This window comes from Gopherus flavomarginatus, chromosome 6, assembly GCF_025201925.1.
Source record: "Gopherus flavomarginatus isolate rGopFla2 chromosome 6, rGopFla2.mat.asm, whole genome shotgun sequence".
NCBI classification, from domain to species: domain Eukaryota; kingdom Metazoa; phylum Chordata; order Testudines; family Testudinidae; genus Gopherus; species Gopherus flavomarginatus.
The window spans coordinates 100,134,597-100,159,269 of NC_066622.1; the positions used below are offsets into that span (position 1 = coordinate 100,134,597).

General features: G+C 42.9%; 1 protein-coding gene across 1 annotated transcript; it reads left to right on the top strand.

Moving 5' to 3' along the window:
• The first annotated feature begins 526 nt into the window (after positions 1-526).
• Positions 527-14,433, top strand: CISD1 (CDGSH iron sulfur domain 1). Its single transcript, XM_050959779.1, has 3 exons — positions 527-673; positions 5,048-5,253; positions 14,048-14,433. Exons 1-3 carry the CDS (start codon positions 643-645, stop codon positions 14,135-14,137), a joined length of 327 nt encoding a protein of 108 aa, XP_050815736.1. The 5' UTR covers positions 527-642; the 3' UTR covers positions 14,138-14,433.
• The last annotated feature ends 10,240 nt before the right edge of the window (positions 14,434-24,673 follow it).

Genomic DNA, 24,673 nt, shown 5'->3' on the forward strand with positions numbered 1-24,673 from the left:
TGATTGTGTAGGGATAATGTTCCCAGGGGACCCATATAGGTGCAAGGACAACCCTTGTCCCACTTCTTACAAGCAGTGTTGCTAAAACTCATGGGATTTTATTGCAAGTCTCAAGGTGTTTGGTGTTTTCCTTAAAGCCCCAGCTCCTGGAGTCAAGTGAGAATCTCAGATGTAATTTTCAGTTTCTAGGTGGTGGAGAAAAGTCTGAAAACGGGACCCCTAAACAGCAAAAGCCTCATACAATGAACCAACGTGTTATTTGAGTCTCATGCTTTCCAGACTCCTGGCTCATGCTAACAGAGCACTTGGGTAGGGAGGCTGCACAAGAGCCCACGGAGGCCTCAGGTCCCGCATGCTTGCAGGGCAGGGGTGCAGCGCCCTCTGCCTAAAATCCTGGTGTTTGCAGGCGCGGAGCACGGGAGCCCGTTTCAGTTTCCATGCGCAGGCGGGAAGCAGCAGGATCCCGTTACCTCGCGGGGTTGAGCTGCGCAACTCGCGAGCCTTCCTGGGCGACCCAGCAGCACGGCCCCTTTAAGAGCAAGGCCCGCCGCTGCTCTCGTGTGAGCTCCTGTACGCACGCGCAATTGCGTCTGAGCAGCCTTCGTGCCCTCTAGGCGTTCGGGAGGCCGGTGGCGAGGAGCAATGGGGCTCGGATCGAACTCCTCCGTGCGGGGTAGGCGAGCGGCCGGGCGGGCGCCTGCGGGCAGGGGAGCCGCGGGATGGTGCGCTCCGTTGGGGGTTGTCTCATGTCTGCTCGCCGCCTTCACAGCTCACTTCCAATTGCTCTGCTCACCCCCTCCACCTTGGGGCCCTTCCTGCTGGGGCAAGGAGTGTGTCTGAACAGGGAAGGCTGCTGTTCCACCAATCCACCCCTGTCTTTAGGAGGCGCCTATCTCGAATCCCTTATCCCTCTATCTTGCAGGTCATTGAAATAGCCGTGCAATAGCTGGGTGGCTGTGTCGTGGTGCAGTATCACGATGCAGAGGAATCGCTGACTGATCCATAGGAAAGGCACCTATTTGCAAAAGGGTCTTGATGCTTTGCAGAGGCTGGGGCTCCCCTGGGAAATGCAGTGACCTTCACAGGCTCCCTTGTGCGGCTGATGCCGTCGTACAAGAGTTTATGCCCCAAGCTTCTGATAACTACTAGTAAATCATTAATCCAGCAAAATGGTTACGTCCACTGAGGACTGGTATTGTGTGTTTTTAATAGTATCTAGAAGCCCCAGGATTGGTCATTCATGGTCGTAGGTGCTGTGCAAGCATAGCAAACGCCTTCTCTCTTGCACACCTGCTTTTGCTTCCGAGCAGCCCTTTTGGTGGGAGTTCTCTTACTAAAGAATCCTTTTAAGGACATTTTTTTTCTTCTTCTGACCATGTTCCTTGTAGTGGATGCTTGGCTTCTCTGCTGAAGACTAAGAAACTAGTGGCTGATTGATCTTCTCTTGAAAATCCCAGACTGCCTAGTTTTTAAATTTTAATTTTTAAACTAAAAATGTTGGTGGCATTTCTCTAGCTTGTAGGATTTAAGAGCAGCATTTCTATTAGTGGCTATTAACCTCACAATGTTATTACCTACCTAGTGTCATATTCTAGAGCAGGGATTCTCAAACTGGGGTCAGGACCACTCAGGGAGTTGTGAGATTATTACATGGGGGGTGGTGGTCACGAGCTGTCAACCTCCACCCCAAACCCTGCTTTGCATCCAGCATTTATAATGGTGGTAAATATATTAAAAAGTCTTTTTAATTTATAAGAGGGTTGCACTCAGAAGCTTGCCATGTGAAAGAGGTCACCAGTACAAAAGTTGGAGAGCCACTGTTCTAGAATAACTCAACAGAAAGGTGAGGGAACTTTCTTAGAGCTACAGACTTAGTCAGTAACCAGTGCTTACTATTGTGGGTTGTTGACTCATACTGCAAAATAACAAGAACCTTCCCAAAAGTAAATAACTCAGTAGTAAAGCTATAGTAAAATTATAATTCTTGTATAACCTTGGCCATAGGGGATCATGTGACTGGGTAGTGTTGATGAGCGGCCAAGTGAAGGTACTTCATGGAGAGATATAAGCCAGTTATGTAATAGGTCTAAAATTTGGGATTAACATGAAAAGCTTTTGGAAATCCCTAAACTACTGCATAGTCTAGTCTGTGATTTAGAACAGTTTTAAAAGCAGCGAAGAGTCCTGTGGCACCTTATAGACTAACAGATGTTTTGGAGCCTGAGCTTTCGTGGGTGAATACCCACTTCGTCAGATGCAACTGACGAAGTGGGTATTCACCCACGAAAGCTCGGGCTCCAAAACATCTGTTAGTCTATAAGGTGCCACAGGACTCTTCGCTGCTTTTACAGATCCAGACTAACATGGCTACCCCTCTGATACTTAACAGTTTTAAAATCATTTTAAATAATAACATAGGTGTCTACAGGCATTTAAAATTAAATGTGATGAAGTGTTCTTGTGTTCCTCTGGTCTTTGTAATCCTGGTTGAGTCTTCCATGTAATACAGTTAAACTTTAAAAACTTTTCTTTCAATAGTCTGACTTGTTTCTTAAAGTACCTTTCACAAGTAAGCTTTGTTCTTGTTCAACCTTCAGACATCTAGCATAGGATCTGTTAAGTAGGTTGGTGCAAACTCTTAAAATGAGTGTATCTGGCTACTCAGTTTGATTCTTCCCCTCTGCAAATACCCATGAAAACAAACTAGTAGGTATTAGTGGTGATGAGAACTGGTATAATGATTCTAAGAATAAAGTGGTGAAATTCATGGGAGTTTAAGCATTTTGGTTAGCATTTAAAACTAACTATTTTTGATATGGAGGGAGGTATGGAGAATGGCTTTGGGTAGGTGAGGGGAGTATATGAGACTAAATTCCTTTCATTTGGAAAGGTGAACAGTGCTAAATGTGACTAAGGCATCTAATCTTTGTGTTTGCCTGGTCTTTAAGGGGCTTTAATTAGTTAGAAACTTGTTTGATCCTATGAAAAAGAGCAGTATCCAAGAGTCCTGTGGCACCTTATAGACTAACAGATGTATTGGACCATGAGCTTTTGTGGGTGAATACCCACTTTGTCGGATGCAGTCGATGAAGTGGGTATTCACCCACAAAAGCTCATGCTCCAGTACGTCTGTTAGTCTGTAAGGTGCCACAGGACTCTTTTTGCTGCTTTTACAGATCCAGACTAACACGGCTACCCCTCTGATACTGTTCCTAGGATGTAGCTGAAAAATTCATCTGTGATGAAGATAACAATGACAAGCTGCAGACTCTATTCTTGATTTTGTTCTTTGTTGTAATGAGTATAATAAGCAATTACACTTATTTGTGCATAGTCAAACCAATCTATGACCATTGTGTGGGATGCCATGTGAGTGTGGAAAAAGTACATTTAATGATATTAACATGAGGTCATAATCTAATTCAGGAATGTCCAGTGTGGCACTTGAGGGCAAATATGGGCTTGATTACACTAGCACTTTTTTCAGTAAAACTTTTGTTGGTCAGGAGTGTGTGGTGGGGTGTGTGTGTGTGTGTGTGTTTTTTTGTTTTGTTTTTAAAAGCAAAAGCACCAGTGTGGACAGCCATGTGCTGGTGAGAGATGCTCTCCTGCCAACATAGCTGTGGCTGCTCATTAGGGATGACTTAATTATGCCTGCAGGAGAGCTCTTTTTAAAGAAGAAAAGTTGTCCTTGTAAAAGCTTTCTCCTCCTCCCCTCCCCCTGCCGGGGAAGTGCAGAGCTGTTTACGAGCCGTTGCTCCTTTAAATCTGGACCAGATACTGCAGAAGCAAAGGACTAGGTCCATGTAGCCTTCTCAGGAGTGGGTAGGAAAAGGGAGAGAGCAGGCTGTCCAAAGCAAATGGTGCAAGAGGAACTGGGCTCATGGCAAGAGCACTGGGAAGAGGGTAAGTAAAAGTCACATAATAGAGGTAGGGATGTCAGGAATATGTTAAGTGTTAGCATGTTTTATTCTCTAGGATTAGAATGAGGTTATCTTGTGATTGATGTCTCTTCTAAACCATAAACAATGCAGGCTGACCAAGGCTGAAATTCTTAGTCTGAGATGGCTTTGGTGGTTATAGAATAGTCACATGAGTGTCTTTTTTTAAATCTGTGGAGAGAACCTTGTAGATCTCAGATGCCCATCTGATTTATGGATGAACAGTTGAGTCAGACTGTGTTTACATATGCAGTAGGAGAACATCTGAGTGGGACCAAGCCCTCAAATTGTCCTCCTGCCATTTCTAGAGCTGGGTGTTATGGCAACCAGGCAAGAGAATTCTGTGACAGTTGGGCAGAAATTCAGGGTACTTTCAAGTGGAAGACACAAAACAAAAACCTGAAAACAGGACTTTTATTTTTTTTTAAAGTGGATTAATTGCAGAGAAGGAAAATGATATCAAGTGAGACAAAGAGTGCAAAGATGTAGAGATGAGCATAAGATAACAGAAGTGAGAAATGGGGAGAAAACAACATATATAAACAGTGTATTTGAGAAACTCAAGACTTTAGTACAGATAAGACAGGTAGAACTTGTTTTTTTACACCCTGTGAGAAAATGCAGGTTCAAACTACTAATGTTTATATGAGGATTTAATCGTTTAGCTTTATTTCAGTTCCCTTAAAAAAGGTAAATTAAAAGTATCGCAATTTTATATTTATAATGTAACATCAGTTCCTCTTGTGCCCAGGGCCTAGCATTCACTATCTTTAATGAAATATATTTAAGGGAATACTGTAAACCAGTTATGGACAAAATTTGGCTGATTTTGTTTGTAGAGCTGTGTTGTCGTCATCAGTGATAAAGATGCGTGAGCAAAAAATAAATGCAAAGCCATATTAGTTCAATTGTCCTATAGGCTTCTCCTCTTTAATAGAAAGGGACAAATTAATTGGGTGGGTGTGGGAAGAAAGGAATTTTATTTTCAAAACACTCTATCAAAGTAGTAGAACTGTCCTTGAAGCACAAATAAGACTCTGGGAGCTAAATTGGCAAAAACTTAAATGGAATATTTCATTCAATCTCTCTTTTATCTCTTGCTCTAGTTGAATGGGTTGCTGCAATCTCGTTAGCTGCAGGAGCTGCTGCTGTTGGATATTTAGCATACACAAGATTCCTCTCTAAAGACAAATGCTGCAAGTCAATGGTAAATCTCCATATACAGAAAGATAACCCAAAGGTAGTCCATGCATTTGATATGGAAGATCTGGGAGACAAAGCTGTGTATTGTCGTTGCTGGAGATCTAAGAAGGTGAGAGGGGGGAAAAAATTAACAAATATTTACAATGTGCAAGAATCCTCTTAAGCTCTTCTCAGTTGTATTATTTGATACTTGCTTGTTTTCTTCAACAGATCTATTATTTTGAAGAATCTACTGTAGGAGTGAAATGTAGCAATTATGTAATCTACAAACTAAAATGTAAAATGCATGCAGTTGTGAATGCTGCATAAATGGTTTTAATAAAGGAGGGTGTTCAGGCCCTTGATTCTGCAAAATGACCATGTAATTCTAGAGATCCTCATAGCTGGCAAGATCTAGTAATCACTCTACTAGCATAGGAACCCAACACTTACTAGTTGACAATACCACTGTCCGTGAATCAGTGAGATCTGTCTGTAGGCCTAAATTATTGTCAGCATCTCCTGTAGATGACATTGGAATAAGTGGGAACTCCAGGCTTTTGTTGAGGTCAAGCTATTCATATAGCTCTCTAATTTCATGTTATGCTCAAGGAGTTCATTCACTCCCACTTTAACATAAGGATGGGGAGCGGGAGGAATTATAAATGTGTAGAGACAATTTCATTATTAATGTAGCATTCTGGGGAATATAAAGACTAAGGAAGTTTCTGATTTGGCTCACTGTGCTACAGGTTCTCCTACAGTTCTAAAATCCATAGTGAGTGGCATAACAAGGAACCAGGGTAAAACCACCAAAATCAAGTTGTAGACCATCAAACCATTATTGAATAATCACTTTGTTAATACCAGTCTGGGAAGGAAGCATGAGGGGTATTCTACAGCTAGTGCCCCAATTTTCTGTCAAATAGCTATCTCTCTCTCGGTCTGTATAGACTTCATGAACTTCAGTGTATCCATGCATTGAATCAAATCTTCTGAGTTGTAAAATGAGCTCATTCTTACTTTGCTTTAATATTGAACAGTTCTAATGTGCATTCCTCGCAAGTCTTAAATTTTACCTGAGATGTGACACATCTTTTTAATGTAATGTTGATGTTCTTAGAGTAAAACCAACATAACATTGTTTAGACAGGAATTCAGTTTTACCTAGCTCTTTTTTCCTCTTAACATTTAAGAGAATGTACAGCAAAAAAAAAGTGCCAGGTTGTCACCAGCACCACTAACATCCAAAGTCGTGTGTGTGAATCAATCAAGAAGAAACAGCAGGATTCCATGGCTGCCCCACCATTGTGATTTAAAAAAAAAAAAAAAGTTGGATTAAAAACAGCTTGTACCTAAATTCTTAGGAACCCTGTCTGGTGTTTAAACAGAACACAAATACAGCGCACATGTGAAGACACTTTTTGCTACTCCTGAGGGAATTCTGCACTACTGCATGTGTGTATAATTAATAAGCCATGTATATTTTTAATTTTTTGCGCAGAAAAAGCTTCTGCTGAATGTTGCTGCAGTTCCCCCTTTTTCCCACGACAGGGCGCTGTGGTGCAAGAACAGTAGCAGCTCCTAGCAGAAAATAGCTTCTGCAGTTCCACCTTTTTCCCACCAGAGGGTGCTGTGGCGACAGAACACAGCAGCTCACAGCCAGCTAGGGAAGATAAAGAGCCTGCCTTCTTCACAGCGATGGCCAGGTCAAGAGACAGGGGCTATGGGGAGACAGACAGTGTGAGGTGCTGGGGCATTCAGACAGGGGCTCATATGGGCTAATGGGGGAGGACAGACTGGGACAGGGGCTGAACGGGATTGGAGCCACAGTGGGAGGGAGGTGCAGAGCCACATGGGGATGGGCAGATGTGCTGGACTGAATGGGAGAGGCTAGGGGTCAGCCTGGGTCTGCGTGAGGGAAGCTCCTGAACAATCCCTCCCTGTTCTCCCCTCCTCCCCCCCCCCCAAAAAAAAAACAACAAACAAAACCAAAGCCAAAAACCCAGTTCCATACTTTTCCCACCCATACCCAGCAAGTTCACACCCAGGCTCCTTCCCAGATATTTACTTCCCTCTCCTTCAGCTCCTCCCTTACCCCTGACTCTCCCCTAGCCTTTGCAGTGCTTCTCGGGGATGTGGAAAATACAGTTCTGTATTGTTTTTTGACAAATAGATTCCTTTGTAGGTATATTAATACTGAACTCTGAATAATTCATTTAAACATGTCCTGAATTTTTTTGTTGTCTGTCTTGTTACAGACATACTTGCTGACAAGTATTTTGAAACAAATGACCAAAAATAATTGAAACTGGTGTGATTATATTGTGGTGTTCTGACAAGTAAAATATGCAGAATTTTAAAATATTGTGTGCAGGATCTTATATTTTTTGGTTGTAGAATTAATTTTTTGGTGCAGAATTCCCTGAGGAGTGTTTTTTTTTTTTTTGTTTTGTTTTTTTTTGTTCTTTTTTGCATGTATTTTGGCTTGGACTAATTTGCTACTTCAGTTTGTCATGAGCAAGTGAAAATGAAGCTGTAGTATCATGATGCTTGCAAACACTATAGGACAAGGCTATGTTCATGAACATTTCTGTGGACTTGAGGTTTTGTAAGGATAGCCTTTTGCAAATCTTAACTTGTGCCAAACTTGGACAAAGCAAGGAGGACAGTCTGTTCTATAGACTCAACTTCTACTCTCACTGGATAGTTGTCTCTTTGCCTGCTCAATTATCTTTTTCTGCTGAGGGCAGTTAGCAAAGATGACAACTGTGATGGTGGATTTTGTGATATGGAGACTCCTCTGCTGGGCATGGTATTAAGATGACAAAACCAAGGTCACTGAACAACCATTAATTGTCAACAACTTCCAATCACAGCCCATTTGAACCAGATTAAAAGCAATGACCTAGAAGTAAAAGACCTGTTGTTCCTTTAGCAGTCTTCTGAAACCATCTGGTCTCCATCTACCAGTTCTGTTTTAGGAGATAGTCAAGATAAACAGTTTTGGGGATAGGAGATTTAAGTTGCACTGTTCCTACCTGGCAATTTTGTCGTCCTGCCCCCAGCACAAGATAACACAAAGGAAAAGTCATAAAACACAGGCAGGGGGATGGAGTGAGATCTATCTATTTCTAGTTCTGTTACTGACACCTCAGAAGTCTTGACCCAGTTTTAAAAAAGCCATTATTTACATCGCCACCTACAAATCTGTCAGCAAAGCTTATCTTTGCATCATGGTACTAGAGTCCGAAGCCCATTACAGTTAGTCAACTCAATAATTCTTTGCAATCTAAAGTGTCAGTTATTTTGCTAGAGGATGTGAAGTCTGTGTCCCGGTTAGCTTACTCATTCTTCAATGTTCTTTCACTTCCATTCTAGCAAAATGATAATCTGTGATACAGTCAAGCTGCATATTGAAGTTTGTGGGGAGGAAAAAAATTCAAAGCAGCTTTAGATAACGCAGGGAATTCTTGGGTTTCTGGTGCAGCTTGAAAACTTCGTACTATTTTTCCTCATATGGATAGACACATAATTCATTCAGGCTAATTTTACAATATCAAATTACACAGAGTATCTAATGTTATTTCTTAACATCTGAATGCAAACATGTTTATCAAAGGTTGTATTAAAGTTGTTTAAATTTAAAGTCTGAATTTTTTCATTTTATTTTCAATTTAATGTTGTTGCCCTCTCCTCCCTCCATTCTTCTCCTTTGATCAAGGTCAAAAAGATACATCCGGTTGAAATGGAGTTTGTTTTAAAAAATGAATTGGGAGAAGTTCCTGGAACTGGTCCTACCCTCTTGTTACAATCCCATCATTCTGGGACTGTAACTTTCCACAGCGAAGCATGCATGAAGGGGGGCAAGTTACAGAATAGTATCCCTCGGCTACGCAGAGGGAGACTTGGAGGGAATAAGATGAGTGGAAATAGTTTCTAGGAGAAGGGGAAACCTGAACTCTCAAGCGACTTAACACAGGGAGAACTTGTGCCCCTGGGAGAATCTGGTGGGTGGGGGGAATCTCCAACTAGGATTACAAGGGAAGTTCTTGGTGGCCTTAAAGGACTCCAAAGACATTTTTCTGAAATCAACTTCAGCCTTCCACAGTTTTTCCCCTTAGCATATTTGAGAGACCAAATATTTATTAGAAGATTTAATTCAAAAATTATCCTGTTATAAATGAATCTATAACAAAATACTAAATCTTCTCAACTAGTAATTGGCGGTAGATTGATTTATATTGCTCTTGTGGATGATAAATTAGATAACCGGTGGAGTATATTGGAATATATTTATCCTTCATAATTGATTTTCTTGACCCCAAAATATTTTGGGGTCATATCTCTTCACATACACCTTTACCCCAATATAACGCTGTCTTCTGGAGTCAAAAAATCTTACTGTGTTGTAGGTGAAACTGCATTATATCGAACTTGCTTTGATCCGCCAGAGTCTGCTGCCCTGCCCCACCCGGGCGCTGCTTTACTGTGTTATATCTGAAAATTCGTGTTATATCGGGTTGCATTATATCTGGGTAGAGGTGTACTTCATGTGAACTTTCTACACTTGAGTTAGATCACATGCAAGGTTCCCATTGGCTCTTTAATTTGAGGCTATTAGTACCTTTCCATGACCGAAACTTGCAAAGTAACAGCAAGTATCCAGTTGTGCAAGGATTTCTCATCTAATGTTAGCCTGCCACCCAAGCCAAACGCTGTGAGCTCACAATATGCAGTTAGGGGTTTTGCACTGGCTTCATTTGAGCTCAACTGAAAATACAACTTTCATTCAGTAAATAAATGTACTATAACTTATAGCATAGCACATACTCTTCCAGTAATCTAATATTTTCTACTTTTTTGTTCAAGTATTTAATTTTATTTTTTTAAACTAAGAACTTCAAAAGGACTAAACTAACATTTGGTATTCACTCTAGAATTTAGTGTTATATCATTACAGCTTGAAATTTTTTTTTGACCTTCCTCCTTTGTTTTCACCTTTCCTCTTTACCAGCCTGCCCCCACAAACATCAGACACTTTGTTTGCATTCCTCTCCTGATGTGGATGATGCTTCTGACTTCAGATTAGTTAAGGGGTGGAAGTTCCTTAGCTGTTGTGCACACGCCCCATTCAAGATTTCTTCTCCCTCCCATCCCCCTTCTGCTGTTGTACTTGTAGTGCATGTGGATAACTCTCCGCCAGAGGTTGGCCCTGGCAGAAGCTACCAGGGTCGGAGGAGACCTGGACTACGACCGGGGAGGCTGGCTGGATCCCCTGACGCTCGCTCAACGCATGGGGCTCTCCAGACCTTGTACTCCCCGGCGTGTACTCCAGGAGGTGGAGGCAGCTTTGCTGCCCGCTTCTCGGGCCTCCTCGACCGGGTCCTGCGGGAGGGCACGCCCCGCCCACCCCACACCCCAGGCCCTCCGGACCTTTTCATCGGGTCCCTGCCCTGTAGACCCGCCCGCCCCCCCCCCCCCCCAGCCCCTTCTCCGCAAGCTGGCTGCATGATCTGCAGCCAGTCTGTTTTCAAACCACGCCAAGGAAACCACTCTACACACTCGTGCTCCACACCCTTCACTTCCTCACTCTCGTGTCCCGCCTCGATACAAAGTGGTAGGGCCTCCTGCCACCTCTGGAGGGTGAGGAGCCCCGGTGGGCCAGCCTATACTCTACCCTGGTCCTGAGGCCCGCCGGGGATATCAGTTGGCGGCTCCTTCATGGGGCCGTAAGCACGGGTGTGTACTTGGCGTGGTTTACCTCTGTCCCGGACACCTGCCCTTTCTGCAGTGTGAGGGAGACCCTGGCGCACGTTTACTTAGAGTGCGCCAGGTTGCAGCCACTACACTGGCTCCTCATTAACATCCTATTACATTTCTGGCTGCACTTTTCCCCTCACCTCCTTCTCTACGCACTCCCTATCCGTGGCCCCACAAAGTCCCGGGACCTCCTGGTCAACCTCCTCCTCGCCCTGGCTAAAAGGCCATCTACACGACCAGGGAGAGGAGGTTGGCCGATGGAGACTCCAGTGACTGTGGGGCTTGTTTCCGCTCCATGGTCTGTTCACGAATCTGGGCGGAGTTCCTTTGAGCGGCGTCCGCTGGCTCCCTTGATGCCTTCGAGGAGCAGTGGGCACTGTACAGGGTTCTCTGCTCGGTGTCCCTGTCAGGTTCCCTTCTTATGACCCTTGGACCGCACTCCTGTCCCTGTTCTTTTATTAGTTGTCCCCCGTAATCAGTGGGTTCTGTGGTCCTGTGGGTCCTCCCCTTAGGCTGGGGGAGGATCCTTTAGCAGTGAGTGGGCTTCGCCCGCCCACTTCCCGGAAACCCAATAGATACAATGTCCTAAATTAAATCAGCCATCCCAAGCTTCATAGTTAATGCAGCAATTTCAGTGGGAAGGAGCATCTCAGCACTGGACAATACTTCACCCACCCCCAATCCATCCATTGGAGCCTAAAAACTCTAATATGGTCTGCTTAATTCACAAGGCATAGGACAAGTGCTGTGTGGTGTAGGGGTTTACTGTCTACAGTATTTCATAATATCCATGGTGATAGAGGATAAAGGAGGGGATTTTTTAGGGTGTGTTTTTTGTTCTTTCTCTCTTGGGTCTTTTAGTGCAGTTGCTCTTCACTACCAAAGCACTGTGAGGGGAAACTTAAGGGATGTTAAACAAACTGGATATACTGTAATCGAGCTTTATGGTTGAAAGTATTCCTAAGCTGTACATGTCGGTGACAGATATATTTAAGTTAGTATGTATGTCATGTTGCTGTGATATTTATAGTGTTTAAGTGCTTAAATATCCTTGTGGTTTACTAAGGGGATGTTTACATTAGCCTCTCTTCTCTTCCACCCCACCCCCCCTTTAAAATACCCTGTCACTGGTGCAGTTTGATCAGTGGTATAACTTTCTGAGCACTGGTGCTGGCTGGCTGCTGGTGTCTTCACCACCATCTTAGCTAATGGATATGTTAGCTAAAATGTCAATGGCTGCCAGTACCTTGTTCAAACTGGGGCTCCTACTGATAGCAGCCACAGTGGGGAAACTCTCTCCCCCTCCCCTGCCCTGAAGTCAGAGCCTTTACACTGATAACACTTAAAACTAAAAGCAACTCTTTCATGCATCCAGAAATAAGTTAATCAGGATGCCCTCAAACACCAGTGCTGCTTATAACATAATCTTGTTGAAACAACTTTAAAATGTGCAACAGGGAAGTCCAGTCTAAATCAGTGTTGGTAACATTTGTCTAAGGGGAACCTTACTGTATGTCTGGATTAAAGGGATAGCCATATTGTCAAGGCTGGTTATTCTTAGAATATTAATTGCAAAGCAAGCTTTTTTTCCTGATTCTGAAAAATGCCAGCCCTCTCAAATAATGGCCACAACACAGGTTGTGAGTGTGTGTGGGAGCATCTAACTTCTAAGAACGTTATTCTGCCAAAAGTGTCTTGTGTAACTTGCAGATACTTCCTTGGTTATAATTTCAAAAAGAGGAATGATAAAATACAGATTTGGAGTCGTCTCTCTTCTCTTCCCCCCCTCCCCCCCATGTTGTGCTGTTAAATCTAGGTTTTTAATCCTTCTGGTTGAATAAGGGGTGAGGCAGGAATTATTCTTACATAAGACATACCATAGTGTTAGATGAAATTTGTTTTTTCATTTCACCAGTAGCTTTGGGTGAATTAATCAGCATTTAATCAAACACTCTCGTTGCCTTGAAGTTTTGCTGAGTATTAGTCAAGTCAATCAAAGTGACTGATCTGGTGGTAAAGAATTTACATGGAAACTACCATTTGCCACTTGCAGCATTGGTTATTGTGATTCTGCAACTATCTCCTTATCAACTGTTTAACAGTGTCTACAAACCATCGCAGAGCAGTTAAAGAGGGTCTGGCCTAACTTCCCTTGACTTTGCTGGATATTTGCTCGGGCACAAAAGACAGCTGTCGGGAGGTGGTTAAACAGCCAAGTTGCTACACCTAACTAACGGAGTTCTGCTGTGGGTTTTGCTTTAGGTGGAGTGCGCCTTATTTCTCTGAAATAGCAAGAAAGAATTTAAAGATGGCTACTTACAGAAGTGGGGATCTAAAGGTTTTTACCAGATCTACACTAGAAACTGTTGCCAGTATAGCAATGTCCAGATGTCCTGATTTTATAGGGACAGTCTCAATATTTGGGACTCTCTTATGTAGATGCCAATTACCCCTCCATGATTTTTTCACACTTGCTATCTGGGCACCCTAGCAATGTCAGTGATCTCTTAAACAACGAAACACTTTATGGTGGCAAAACCCTAGTGTAGATACAGTTATACCAACAGAAGGACTTTTTTGGGGTGGGGGGAGGGGAACGGTATGCCTTAGATCATTTGGGGAACTGACTAGCTATACGGGCAAAAGAACTTCTGTCAGTATAAGCTGTCTCCCCACTAGGAGGGTTTGCTGGTAGTGATGCTGACAAACTTATTCTAGTGTAGGCAAGGACCTACTTTCCTTCCTTAAAGGAGAGGATCCAGAAACAGACTCTTGTGCAAACCTTTGGTAATCTTCACTGCACTCCAGAGCCGCCCCTATGGAATAGGGAGTGATGTGGCGGAGCTGAAAAGGAATTTTTGAGGCCAGCCTAGACTGCTTGTTTCTGACTAGGGTCTGAGATTGGAGCTCCAAAGTGCATTGTGAGTTGGGGTTCTTCCCTAGTTACAGTGCTCCTGTACATTACACTCACAGGTAATTATGAACACTTACACATGTCTAAAATATTTTAAGTTATTGCGATAACACATTTGAGGTATCACTTGCATTGTAAATGTATCTTTACCATGTGAAGCCATCTTCATAATTTAGGGATTATATTTCCTTCTCACTTAGTTTTAAATGCGCCCATTCTTTAATACTGTACTTCTCTTCTTTTTCAGTTTCCAATGTGCGACGGTTCTCACACAAAGCACAATGATGAAACTGGGGACAATGTTGGGCCTCTGATCATCAAGAGAAAGGAAGCATAAACTGGATGGTTTGAGGCTATGATTTGTCACATTATCCGCTTATTTGTAATTGGAGTAAAGATAAGTTCTCTTAGTCATGTCACTGAAGATTTTTGGGTGTGGTACAAAGCAGGCTCCAGCATGTATATTTCATGGTACTTGCTTTGTTTTAAACACTACATATGTATGTTAAATACTCATGTCTTAAGGCTATTTCTGTCTCAATGAAAATGTACACACAGTTCATAAGTATGAAATTAAAGTGACAATTGTACTCAGAACTGTATGAAGATAATATATTAAATTATTTTCAAATACTTTTGTTCTACTGGAAGACTATCTTTAAGTAGAACAACTTCCTTAGTGAATAATCTTTAATCTGAAACTACAGAAAAGGTGACTGACATTCAGATGCAAATGAGATTCTGTTGAAAAGGCATTAACGGCAGAAAAGAAATCATGGTGCCAAGTGCATGAAATGTAACTTACCATATCCACAAAGTGTAGTGCATACAGTGATTAAGAATAACATGCTGTTTAAGACAGTTGTATGTTATGTCAATAAAAATCCATTATAAGAACAAAAAGGCTTTCTGTAAGAATGTACCAAAAAGTAAGTAGGTAGGGTCATATTTACAGCAAACAGGCCATTACTCTACTAAAATCAATGGAGTTACACCAGAGTTAAATTTAAAACCTTTTGTGTGTGGTATTTAGAGTTGTAGAACTGTCTTTTTGGGGGTGGGATGGGGATTAGGAAGGGGTGTGTGTACATGAGACTGGGTTCTTTTTTTAAAGCACAACTTTATATGCCAGAGAGTGCTTTATTAAATCTTCCCTATTAGAGCATGTTCATATAAGTCTTTCAAAATTCAGCTGCTGGTGGTGGTTTGGCACACCTCTTCTGTCATGAAAATTTGCTTCCCATTACACACATGGGACAGATGAACCATAAATTCAGTTAACTGCATATTCGTCCCCACTTACACAGATAGACACAAAGCATTGTCGAAAAGAAAAGCCCAGGATTTGGATTAGAGGAGGGAGTGGGGGGCAACTTCATATCAGACCCAGCTCTCATAACTCAGTGAAGAGTGGTGTGTACCCAGTAGCTTTACATGTTTTGCAAACCTGATTTACTAGTGTCCAGAAAGGGGGTGACTATCAGAGCTAAGGAAATTTGCCTAGCATTGTTCAACAGGACAGAATTTTAACCAAGGTCCTGTACGTGCCCTCTATCTTGTCACTGAAGTGGATCTTTGAGGGTGGGGGTGATGAGATTGCTTATCTTCTCTGAGACACAAAGTAGCAACTTTGGGGACAAGGTGTCAGAGAAAAACTGCAATAGCCAGTGGGCCAAATCCTGCACTCAGAGATTGAAAGGAAAGAACTTGACCCAGAGTGAGAGGTGTTTTAAGACTTCAGCAGAGGTGGAGTTGAAGCTGTCATGGTATAATTCCCCACTCTGAACCTTAGTGTCCAAAAATGGGGTACCAGCATGAATTCCTCTAAGCTTAATTACCAGCTTAGAACCTGTAGCGCTGCCACCAACCAGGAATTCCAGTGCCTGGTAAACTCTGGTCCTCCCAAAACCTTGCACGGGGACCCCCAAGACCCAGTCCCTCTGGATCTTAACACAAGGAAAGTAAACGCTTTCCCTCACCGTTGCCTCTCCCAGGCTTCCCCTCTCTGGGTTACCCTGGAAGATCACTGTGATTCAAACCCCTTGAATCTTAAAACAGAGAGGAAAAATCCACCTTCCCCCCCTCCTTCTCTCTTCCCCCTCCCAGACTGTCCCTGAGAGAGAAAGTAATCCTAACACAGAGAGAAATTAGCCTCTCTCTCCCCCTTCCCTCCTTTCTCCCCACCAATTCCCTGGTGAATCCAGACCCCGTCCCCTGGGGGCTCACACCAGAATAAAAAATCAATCAGGTTCTTAAACAAGAAACTTTTAATTAAAGAAAGAAAAAACAGTAAAAATTATCTTTGTAAATTTAAAAAGTGGAATAGGTACAGGGTCTTTCAGCTATAGACACTGGGAATACCTTCCCAGCCTAAGTATAAGTACAAATTAAAATCTTTTCAGCAAAATACCAATTTGAACTCCTTCCAACCAAATACACATTTGCAAATAAAGAAAACAACCATCAGCCTAACTCGCTTTATCTACCTGGTACTCACTATTCTGAACTTATAAGAGCCTGTATTGGAGAGAAACCTGGTCGCACGTCTGATCCTTCTGAGCCCGCAGAGTGAACAACAACCAAAAAACAGCACACACACAACTTCCCTCCCTCAATATTTGAAAGTATCCTGTCCTCTGATTGGTCCTCTGGTCAGGTGACAGCCAGGCTCACTGTTCTTGTTAATCCTTTCCAGGCAAAAGAGATATGAAGCACTTTTGTTCTATTAACTCTTATCTGTTTATGACACGCCCCCCAAATCGCTGACAGTGTGGAACCACACTGGCAGTGATTTCTCTCTAGAATAAACAGATTAATAAGACACATGCACCCTTACATATGCTACTAATTATGTACAACTACAAAATTCTTCACATTGTAAGGACAATTTTTAACCAGTTGATTCTGGGAAACTTTCACAGGAGAGTGCATCAACGCCTTGATCTGTTGCTGCTGCAGACGTTCCAGGGTTGTGGAGAGGGTCACCTCTTCCACGCCACCGGTCACTTTTCCCTTCATTGTACACACCGACAGGCCACTCAGCATCATCTCCTCCCTGGGCTGTAAACTGACAAACCTGTAAGTCTTTGGAATAAAAGGGCTGAGAGAATTAACGTGGTACACTCCGGGCTTTAGGGAGGAATTGAGAAATGCTATGAGGTAGTTAACACCTCCCAGGCACTCTTGGACTGTGAATGGCTCTTCCCATGATGCTTCCATTTTATGGGACTGTTGCGCCTTCAAGACCATAACCTGGTCTCCTACCTTGAAGGAAAGCTCCCTGGTATGTCTATCATACCAGGCCTTTTGCTCTTTTTGAGCATCCTTAAGATTTTCTTTAGCAAGGGCTAAAGAGTGTTGGAGGGTGTTTTGTAGATTGCTTACAAAATCCAGAATGTTAGTTCCTGCAGAGTGTGTAAACCCCTCCCATTGCTGCTTCACCAACTGTAATGGCCCTTTAACCTCGTGGCCATACACAAGCTCAAATGGTGAAAACCCTAAACTGGGATGTGGTACAGCCCTGTAGGAAAAGAGCAACTGCTGCAACACTAGGTCCCAGTCATTGGAGTGTTCATTTATGAATTTGTGTATCATGGCCCCCAAAGTTCCATTAAACCTTTCCACCAGGCCATTGGTTTGATGGTGGTACAGGGTGGCAACTAAGTGATTCACCTCATGAGTCTCCCACAGTTCTTTCATGGTCCCGGCCAGGAAATTAGTCCCTGAATCCGTAAGGATGTCGGAGGGCCAACCTACTCTGGCAAAAGTGTCCATTAGGGCCTGGCACACAGTTTTAGCCCTGGTGTTGCCTAGAGCTACTGCTTCCGGCCATCGGGTAGCAAAGTCCACGAAAGTCAGTATGTACTGCTTTCCTCTGGGTGTCTGTTTTGGGAAAGGACCCAGAATATCCACAGCTACTCACTGAAATGGGACCTCAATTATGGCGAGTGGCTGGAGAGGGGCCTTGACCTGGTCTTGGGGCTTTCCCAGTCTTTGGCACATCTCACAAGACCGGACATACTTGGCAACATCCTTGCCCATCCCCTCCCAGTGGAAGGACTTCCCCAACCTGTCTTTGGTTCTGTTCACCCCAGCATGGCCACTGGGATGATCATGGGCTAAGCTTAAGAGCTTCCCCCGGTACGTAGTTGGAACCACCAACTGTTTTTGTGGATGCCAGTCTTCCCGGTGTCCACCAGAAAGAGTCTCCTTATATAAAAGCCCTTGTTCTATAACAAACCGGGATCGGTTAGAAGAGCTGAGAGGCGGTGGGGTGCTCTGTGCTGCCGCCCAAGCTTTCTGAAGGCTGTCATCTGCTTCCTGCTCAGTCTGGAACGGTTTCCTGGAGGCTGGAGACACCAGTTCTCCCTTAGACTGTGGACTTGGGCTTGGTCCCTTGGGAAACGATGTAGGTGCTGGGGTTGTTTTCGTGGCTGGTGAACTGCTCTCCGCTGGTGCACCAGGTGGTATTTCAGGCTCTGGCTGAGCCTCTTGGGTATGGTTGTCTGCTGCTTCTGCCAGTTCAGGCTTGCTGGAGCCCTCTGGCGTTGGGGTTGAAGATGCATTTGCAAGCGCTGGCGTCAGTGCTGGCAATGGTTCTGGTGTTGGTTGCGTGTCCAGGTCCAGGTCTGGGACTGGAGGTACTGTGGCTGTTTCAGTCGTTGGCAGGGGATCCGGGTCCACTACCTCTGTCTGGGTCTCTGGTAACACAGACAGGGCCCCTGTGGATGGCTCAGGAACAGGGATGGGTCTGGAAGCTTGGCTACGTGTAACCATTCCCACCCTCTTGGCCCACTTTACCTGGTTGGCTAAGTCTTCCCCCAGAAGCATGGGGATAGAATAATTGTCATAGACTGCAAAAGTCCACATTCCTGACCAGCCTTTGTACTGGACAGGCAGTTCAGCTATAGGCAAGTCTACAGCTTGTGACATGAAGGGGTAAATTGTTACTTGGACCTTTGGGTTGATGAATTTGGGGTCCACTAAGGATTGGTGGATAGCTGACACTTGTGCCCCCGTGTCTCTCCACACGATAACCTTCTTTCCACCCACTCTCAAAATTTCCCTTCGCTCCGAGGGTATTTGAGAGGCATCTGGCCCTGGGGATCTTTGGTGTGATGGTGGTGTAACAAACTGCACTTGGTTGGGGTTCTTGGGGCAGTTGGCCTTTATATGTCCCAGTTCGTTACACTTAAAGCATCGCCCAGCTGACTGGTCACTGGGCCGAGGTGGGTTACTGGAGATTGGTGAGGTGAGAGAATAGGGAGTCTGGGGCTTTCCTTGGGTTGTAGGTGGGGTCCTGGGTTGCCCTCGGGTATAGGGTTTATTGTCAGTGTGACCCCTGTGATATTCGCTCCCCTTGATAGTAGCTTTTTTCTTTTCTGCCACTTCCACCCGTCTGGCTCCAATCTCCCCCGCCTCAGTTACAGTTTTGGGCTTCCCATTTAGGATGTACCTTTCTATTTCTTCAGGAACACCCTCTAAGAACCGCTCCAATTGTATTAGGAGGTGCATGTCGTCCAGAGATTTAACATTGGCTCCTGATATCCAGGCATTATAATTCTTTCCAATGTGGTAGGCGTGTCGGGTGAATGATACATCTGGTTTCCACCTTAGGGCTCTGTACCTCCGACGGGCATGCTCAGGTGTTAGCCCCATTCTGATTCTGGCCTTGGTTTGAAAAAGTTTATAATCGTTCATGTTCTCCTTAGGCATTTCAGCCGCCACCTCTGCTAAGGGTCCACTGAGCAGTGGCTTCAGCTCTATCATGTACTGGTCTTCAGAGATGCTGTACCCATGGCAGGTCCTTTCAAAATTTTCTAGGAAGGCTTCAGTGTCATCACCTGGCTTGTAGGTGGGAAATTTCCTGGGATGTGGAACAATAACTGGAGAAGGGTTGTTAGGGTTGGCTGGAGCATGCTGCCTAGCCTGCGCTAATTCCAGTTCATGCTTTCTCTCTCTTTCCCTCTCTTCCCTCTCTCTTTCTTTTATCTCCAGCTCTCTCCTGTGGGCAGCCTCTTTGTCTTCTGGTTCTCTTTTGTGGGCCGCCTCTCTCTCTTTCTCTCAGCTCCATCTCTTTTTATTTTATTTCTGATTCTTGTAGGTTCTTTTCCATGTCTCGCTTGTGGTCTGCATCTTTGATTTGTTCCTCTGCCTCCAGTTTTGCCCGTTCCTGTTTCAGGGTGTCCTTGGTAGTCATGGTTTCTGCTTTCTTGTGTTGGGGCACCCTCTGCTGTTTACTGCCTGAAATGCTGCTTTTCTGTTGCCTCCTTAGGGTTGCTTAGCAACAATGTCTTTTTTTAACTCCTTCTACCTAGCTATTCCCAACAGAGTTAGAAAGAAAAAAAACCCCACTCATTTGCAAATGTGTTTTGCTGGTGTATGGTGACTCACAAGTGGAGTCCCTTTGTTTAACAAAGATCCTTGTTAAACCCTAATGCCTTTGCCTTCAGAGTACTCAGAAGGGAGAGACCAAAAAACTTGCAGACCTTTTCTTTTAAAGACAATCTCCTCTAGCCTGCTTTACCACAGCTAGCAGGGAAAGAGAAAGAAAAAATCCTACTGGCTTTTGCTCCTAAACCCAAACCTTTCTGCAGGTTTTTATTTCTCTCCCTGCAGCTAGCTAGCAGGGAGAGAAATAAAAACCTCACTGGCTTTTGGATTCTATCTTATCTATCTATCCCACCTCTGCCACCATGTCATGGTATAATTCCCCACTCTGAACCTTAGCATCCAAACGATGGGGTACTAGCATGAATTCCTCTAAGCTTAATTACCAGCTTAGAACCTGTAGCGCTGCCACCAACCAGGAATTCCAGTGCCTGGTACACTCTGGCCCCCCCAAAACCTTGCCCGGGGACCCCCAAGACCCAGTCCTTCTGGATCTTGACACAAGGAAAGTAAACCCTTTCCCTCACCGTTGCCTCTCCCAGGCTTCCCCTCTCTGGGTTACCCTGGAAGATCACTGTGATTCAAACCCCTTGAATCTTAAAACAGAGAGGAAAATCCACCTTCCCCCCTCCTTCTCTCTCCCTCTCCCAGACTGTCCCTGAGAGAGAAAGTAATCCTAACACAGAGAGAAATTAGCCTCTCTCTCCCCCTTCCCTCCTTTCTCCCCACCAATTCCCTGGTGAATCCAGACCCCGTCCCCTGGGGTCTCACACCAGAATAAAAAAAACAATCAGGTTCTTAAACAAGAAACTTTTAATTAAAGAAAGAAAAAACAGTAAAAATTATCTTTGTAAATTTAAAAAATGGAATAGGTACAGGGTCTTTCAGCTATAGGCACTGGGAATACCCTCCCAGCCTAAGTATACAAGTACAAATTAAAATCTTTTCAGCAAAATACCAATTTGAACTCCTTCCAACCAAATACACATTTGCAAATAAAGAAAACAACCATCAGCCTAACTCGCTTTATCTACCTAGTACTTACTATTCTGAACTTATAAGAGCCTGTATCGGAGAGATTGGAGAGAAACCTGGTCGCACGTCTGATCCCTCTGAGCCCCCAGAGTGAACAACAACCAAAAAACTAACAGCACACACAAAACTTCCCTCCCTCAATATTTGAAAGTATCCTGTCCTCTGATTGGTCCTCTGGTCAGGTGACAGCCAGGCTCACTGTTCCTCTTAACCCTTTCCAGGCAAAAGAGATATGAAGTACTTTTGTTCTATTAACTCTTACTTATCTGTTTATGACAGAAGCAAATTAACTAATTTCTATCTGAGACTACTAGGTGAAGCTGTGATCAATAATGTTGTTTCCACCTTTTCCTGTTTTGCCAAGTAAGTGTCAGATACATGCATAGTAAAAGTACCAGCATCAGATAGATAAGAGTAAAAAAAATTCCACAAATCAGCGATTTTCACCCAAAACAGGAGTTGTTAGCTTTATTGAAAGTATGTCACTGCAGAATTAAGTTTCTTTATTTCTCAAATACACAGTAGGACTGACATAGTGATTATCTGCCTACTAAAAAATACAGGTGTTGCACTCAGTACTTTTTTCTAAAGGAAAGTTACGTATAGGTACACTGTACTGAAAAGATTACTATAGCTAAAAACTTGTGTTCATCTCAGGTAGTGTGGAAAGAAATAACAGAATTAAAACCTATATTTGACTGCTACTGAATGAACAAAACTCCATTGTACGTTTTATAGACTGTTTCAATAATTGAATTTCAGATATTGCAAGATGAGTCCCCTAGTTGTAAAATTACTTCCTGGAGTTTATCAGTAAAATATTTCCTTTATTTTAGGGTAAGGGGAGTTAATTTAGTAAAAAGCTTTTTGGGAAGATTGACTAAGCCAAATTCTGTACTGCCTTACATCCTGTGCATTTGTATGAAAATAGAGCAGTCCGAAGAAATGCCATGTTTATTAACTTTGCCATAAAATGATTAGATTAATAATTCTGTAGTTTGATGCAAATACAGCTAACTTCTTAATGTGCTTGCCACCAGATGTTACCTCTGTGGTTCTTTTGAACTTGGTAATGAAAAGAAATTCTAAGTGAACTTATTTGCTGGCTATCCTGACAAACAGAAGTGAACAACACTATATGGTAACTTTCTTTTTAATCAGGAAACTGTCTGAATGCTTCCCTCCTTTGTACTGTATTTGCTTTTGAGTCTGTTTTTGACATTCTGCTTACATAACTGAGGATGAAAAGTGAACTGTGGCTCTAAAAACTGTTTAGTGGCCATAAAGAATGTAAACGGTGCTACTGTAAAGTTTTTGGAAATTATATTGTAAAAATAGTTTTCATACCCAGTCAAAAGTCAGGTCTGTCATGTATAACTTTCAGACTTGTGGCATGGAGAACACGTCTTTTGAGGTTAAATTTGGTTTAATTTCCATATTTGATAACTTTCTACATCTTCCCCTTTTTGGAAAGAAATCACCACAATTAAAGTACCAATCCTGTAACAATTTATATGCATGAGGACCCATTCACCAAAATAATTGTCACATATTTAAGTGCTTACAGGATCAAGATCTTAGGGAAATGTGACTTCACTACAATCCTCTTGCTAACATTGTCTCTAGTACTCATCAATTGAAATAAATATCTTAGTTTTCTAAATTAAGATACCTGATGATACTGTAGTTCAGAATCTTAAAAAACGACTGTAGTTGAAAGAGGACAATGAAACTTATTTTTTTCAAGGGTTTACAACTGCATTATTTAAAAGTTCATTGATTTAAAACTTAGCTATACTTCTTGTGGTTATCAAACCTAAAGTCAGTTTTAGACAGGAAATGTGGAGGGGGATCCTAGATCTCAGTATTTCCCTTGAGATATTGTGCTTATCACAATCTGCCCTTGCAAACTTCTTGAGTAGGTAAATAGTCAGTCACTGCTGTTTTGACCTCTATTGCTCAAAATATGCAGTTAATGTATGATAAAGCTTGGAACAAAGATACAGAACATGTCAGTTTGTGTAAATGGAAATTAAATGAAGAATACTCCTGTACCAGAGTGAAATAAGAGGAAACCAGAAAAAGGAGTGACCGAGTAAAAATTATACAGCATGATCTACAAAAGGTTGTCAGCTGTGTCTGAGGTCCATACTTGGGCAAATTCTAAAGGAATTCTGTCAAAAGGACAGAATAAGAATTTGATCCTACGTTACTTTTTGTTAAATTTCAGGCAGCTGGTAGAGGAGTTTAGAGCTCCATAGAAGCCTGCCATCTCTACAATGTTTATATAAAACTATACACATCAATTTTGGGTGAATGAGATGACATATTCAAAGTCATGAATACATTTTCAGGTGTTGGAATCCTTCCAGACAGGTTTTTTTTAGTTTTACAACCTATATAGGGTTCAAAATGTTAGCTTCCTCTAAGAACTGCATGTATATGGTAGAGGAAAGTGATAAGTCACTTTTTAGAGCAGTGAATTCTCATTGTTCTAGTGTTCCATACTAGCCCTGGATGTAAGGTTTTCAGTATATGATTTAAGCATTAGTGCAGATTAGAATTTCATAGCTCTTGTGAATTCAGAGTTGAAAGAAAAACCAATAATTGGTGGTACTGTAATTAATTATAATTTACTAGATAAGAAAATTGTTTTAAAATGAACAAATCATTGTTTAGAAATAACCTAACTGGGCATTCTCACAGAGTTATTGATAAAAATGGCATCTTCTACTATTTGAATAGAGGGGAAAATTGAGACTTTAACCATTGGGAAAAAGTGGGAAGCAAGGCTCCCTCCCATCTATAGGGCCCTGATCTCAGGTAAATAGCTGGGAAAAGAGCCTGTACACTGCAAGATAAGTAAGTTTATATGAATTTAATGTGCTTAAAATTAATGGATTTTTTTAAAATAGGAGAGAACATCTGTGCGATAGTAGTCTATTTCTGGGATGAGGTCCTTAGCATTGGTACTGGCAGAGTCTCATGGGGGTTTTATGGCCAGGGGGGCACTCTTTGTCTGTTCAGGCTGATGTACTGAGGGTAAGGGGGGGAGTTCCCCAGCCAGGATCTAATGTTGATCCCATGGCAGCCTCCATATGATGTTTCCTGAGGTGGAGAGTCTAGTTCTCCCAATTATGGGCTGGAAAGGAGAGGCAAATACTGCATCTAGACGTGATGTGGGCTTCCTCCAAGCTGTACAAACAGCGCTGGTGCTCATCGCTGCTGGAAAATGAGCAAGGGGAAGGAAGCACAGGTTTTGAACCCCAGTGTCTTCTGCATAATCCAGTACCCAGGCCTGGGTACTGGAGGTGGGGTGGGATCTATGTGTAAAGTTTAGCCAGAAACACCACCGAAGCAGCACCCCAACTGCTAAATCTGGTATGAAAGGATGTAGTGAACAGAAAACAAAAAAGTAAATGCAGATCTAAACTATGAACAATAATAA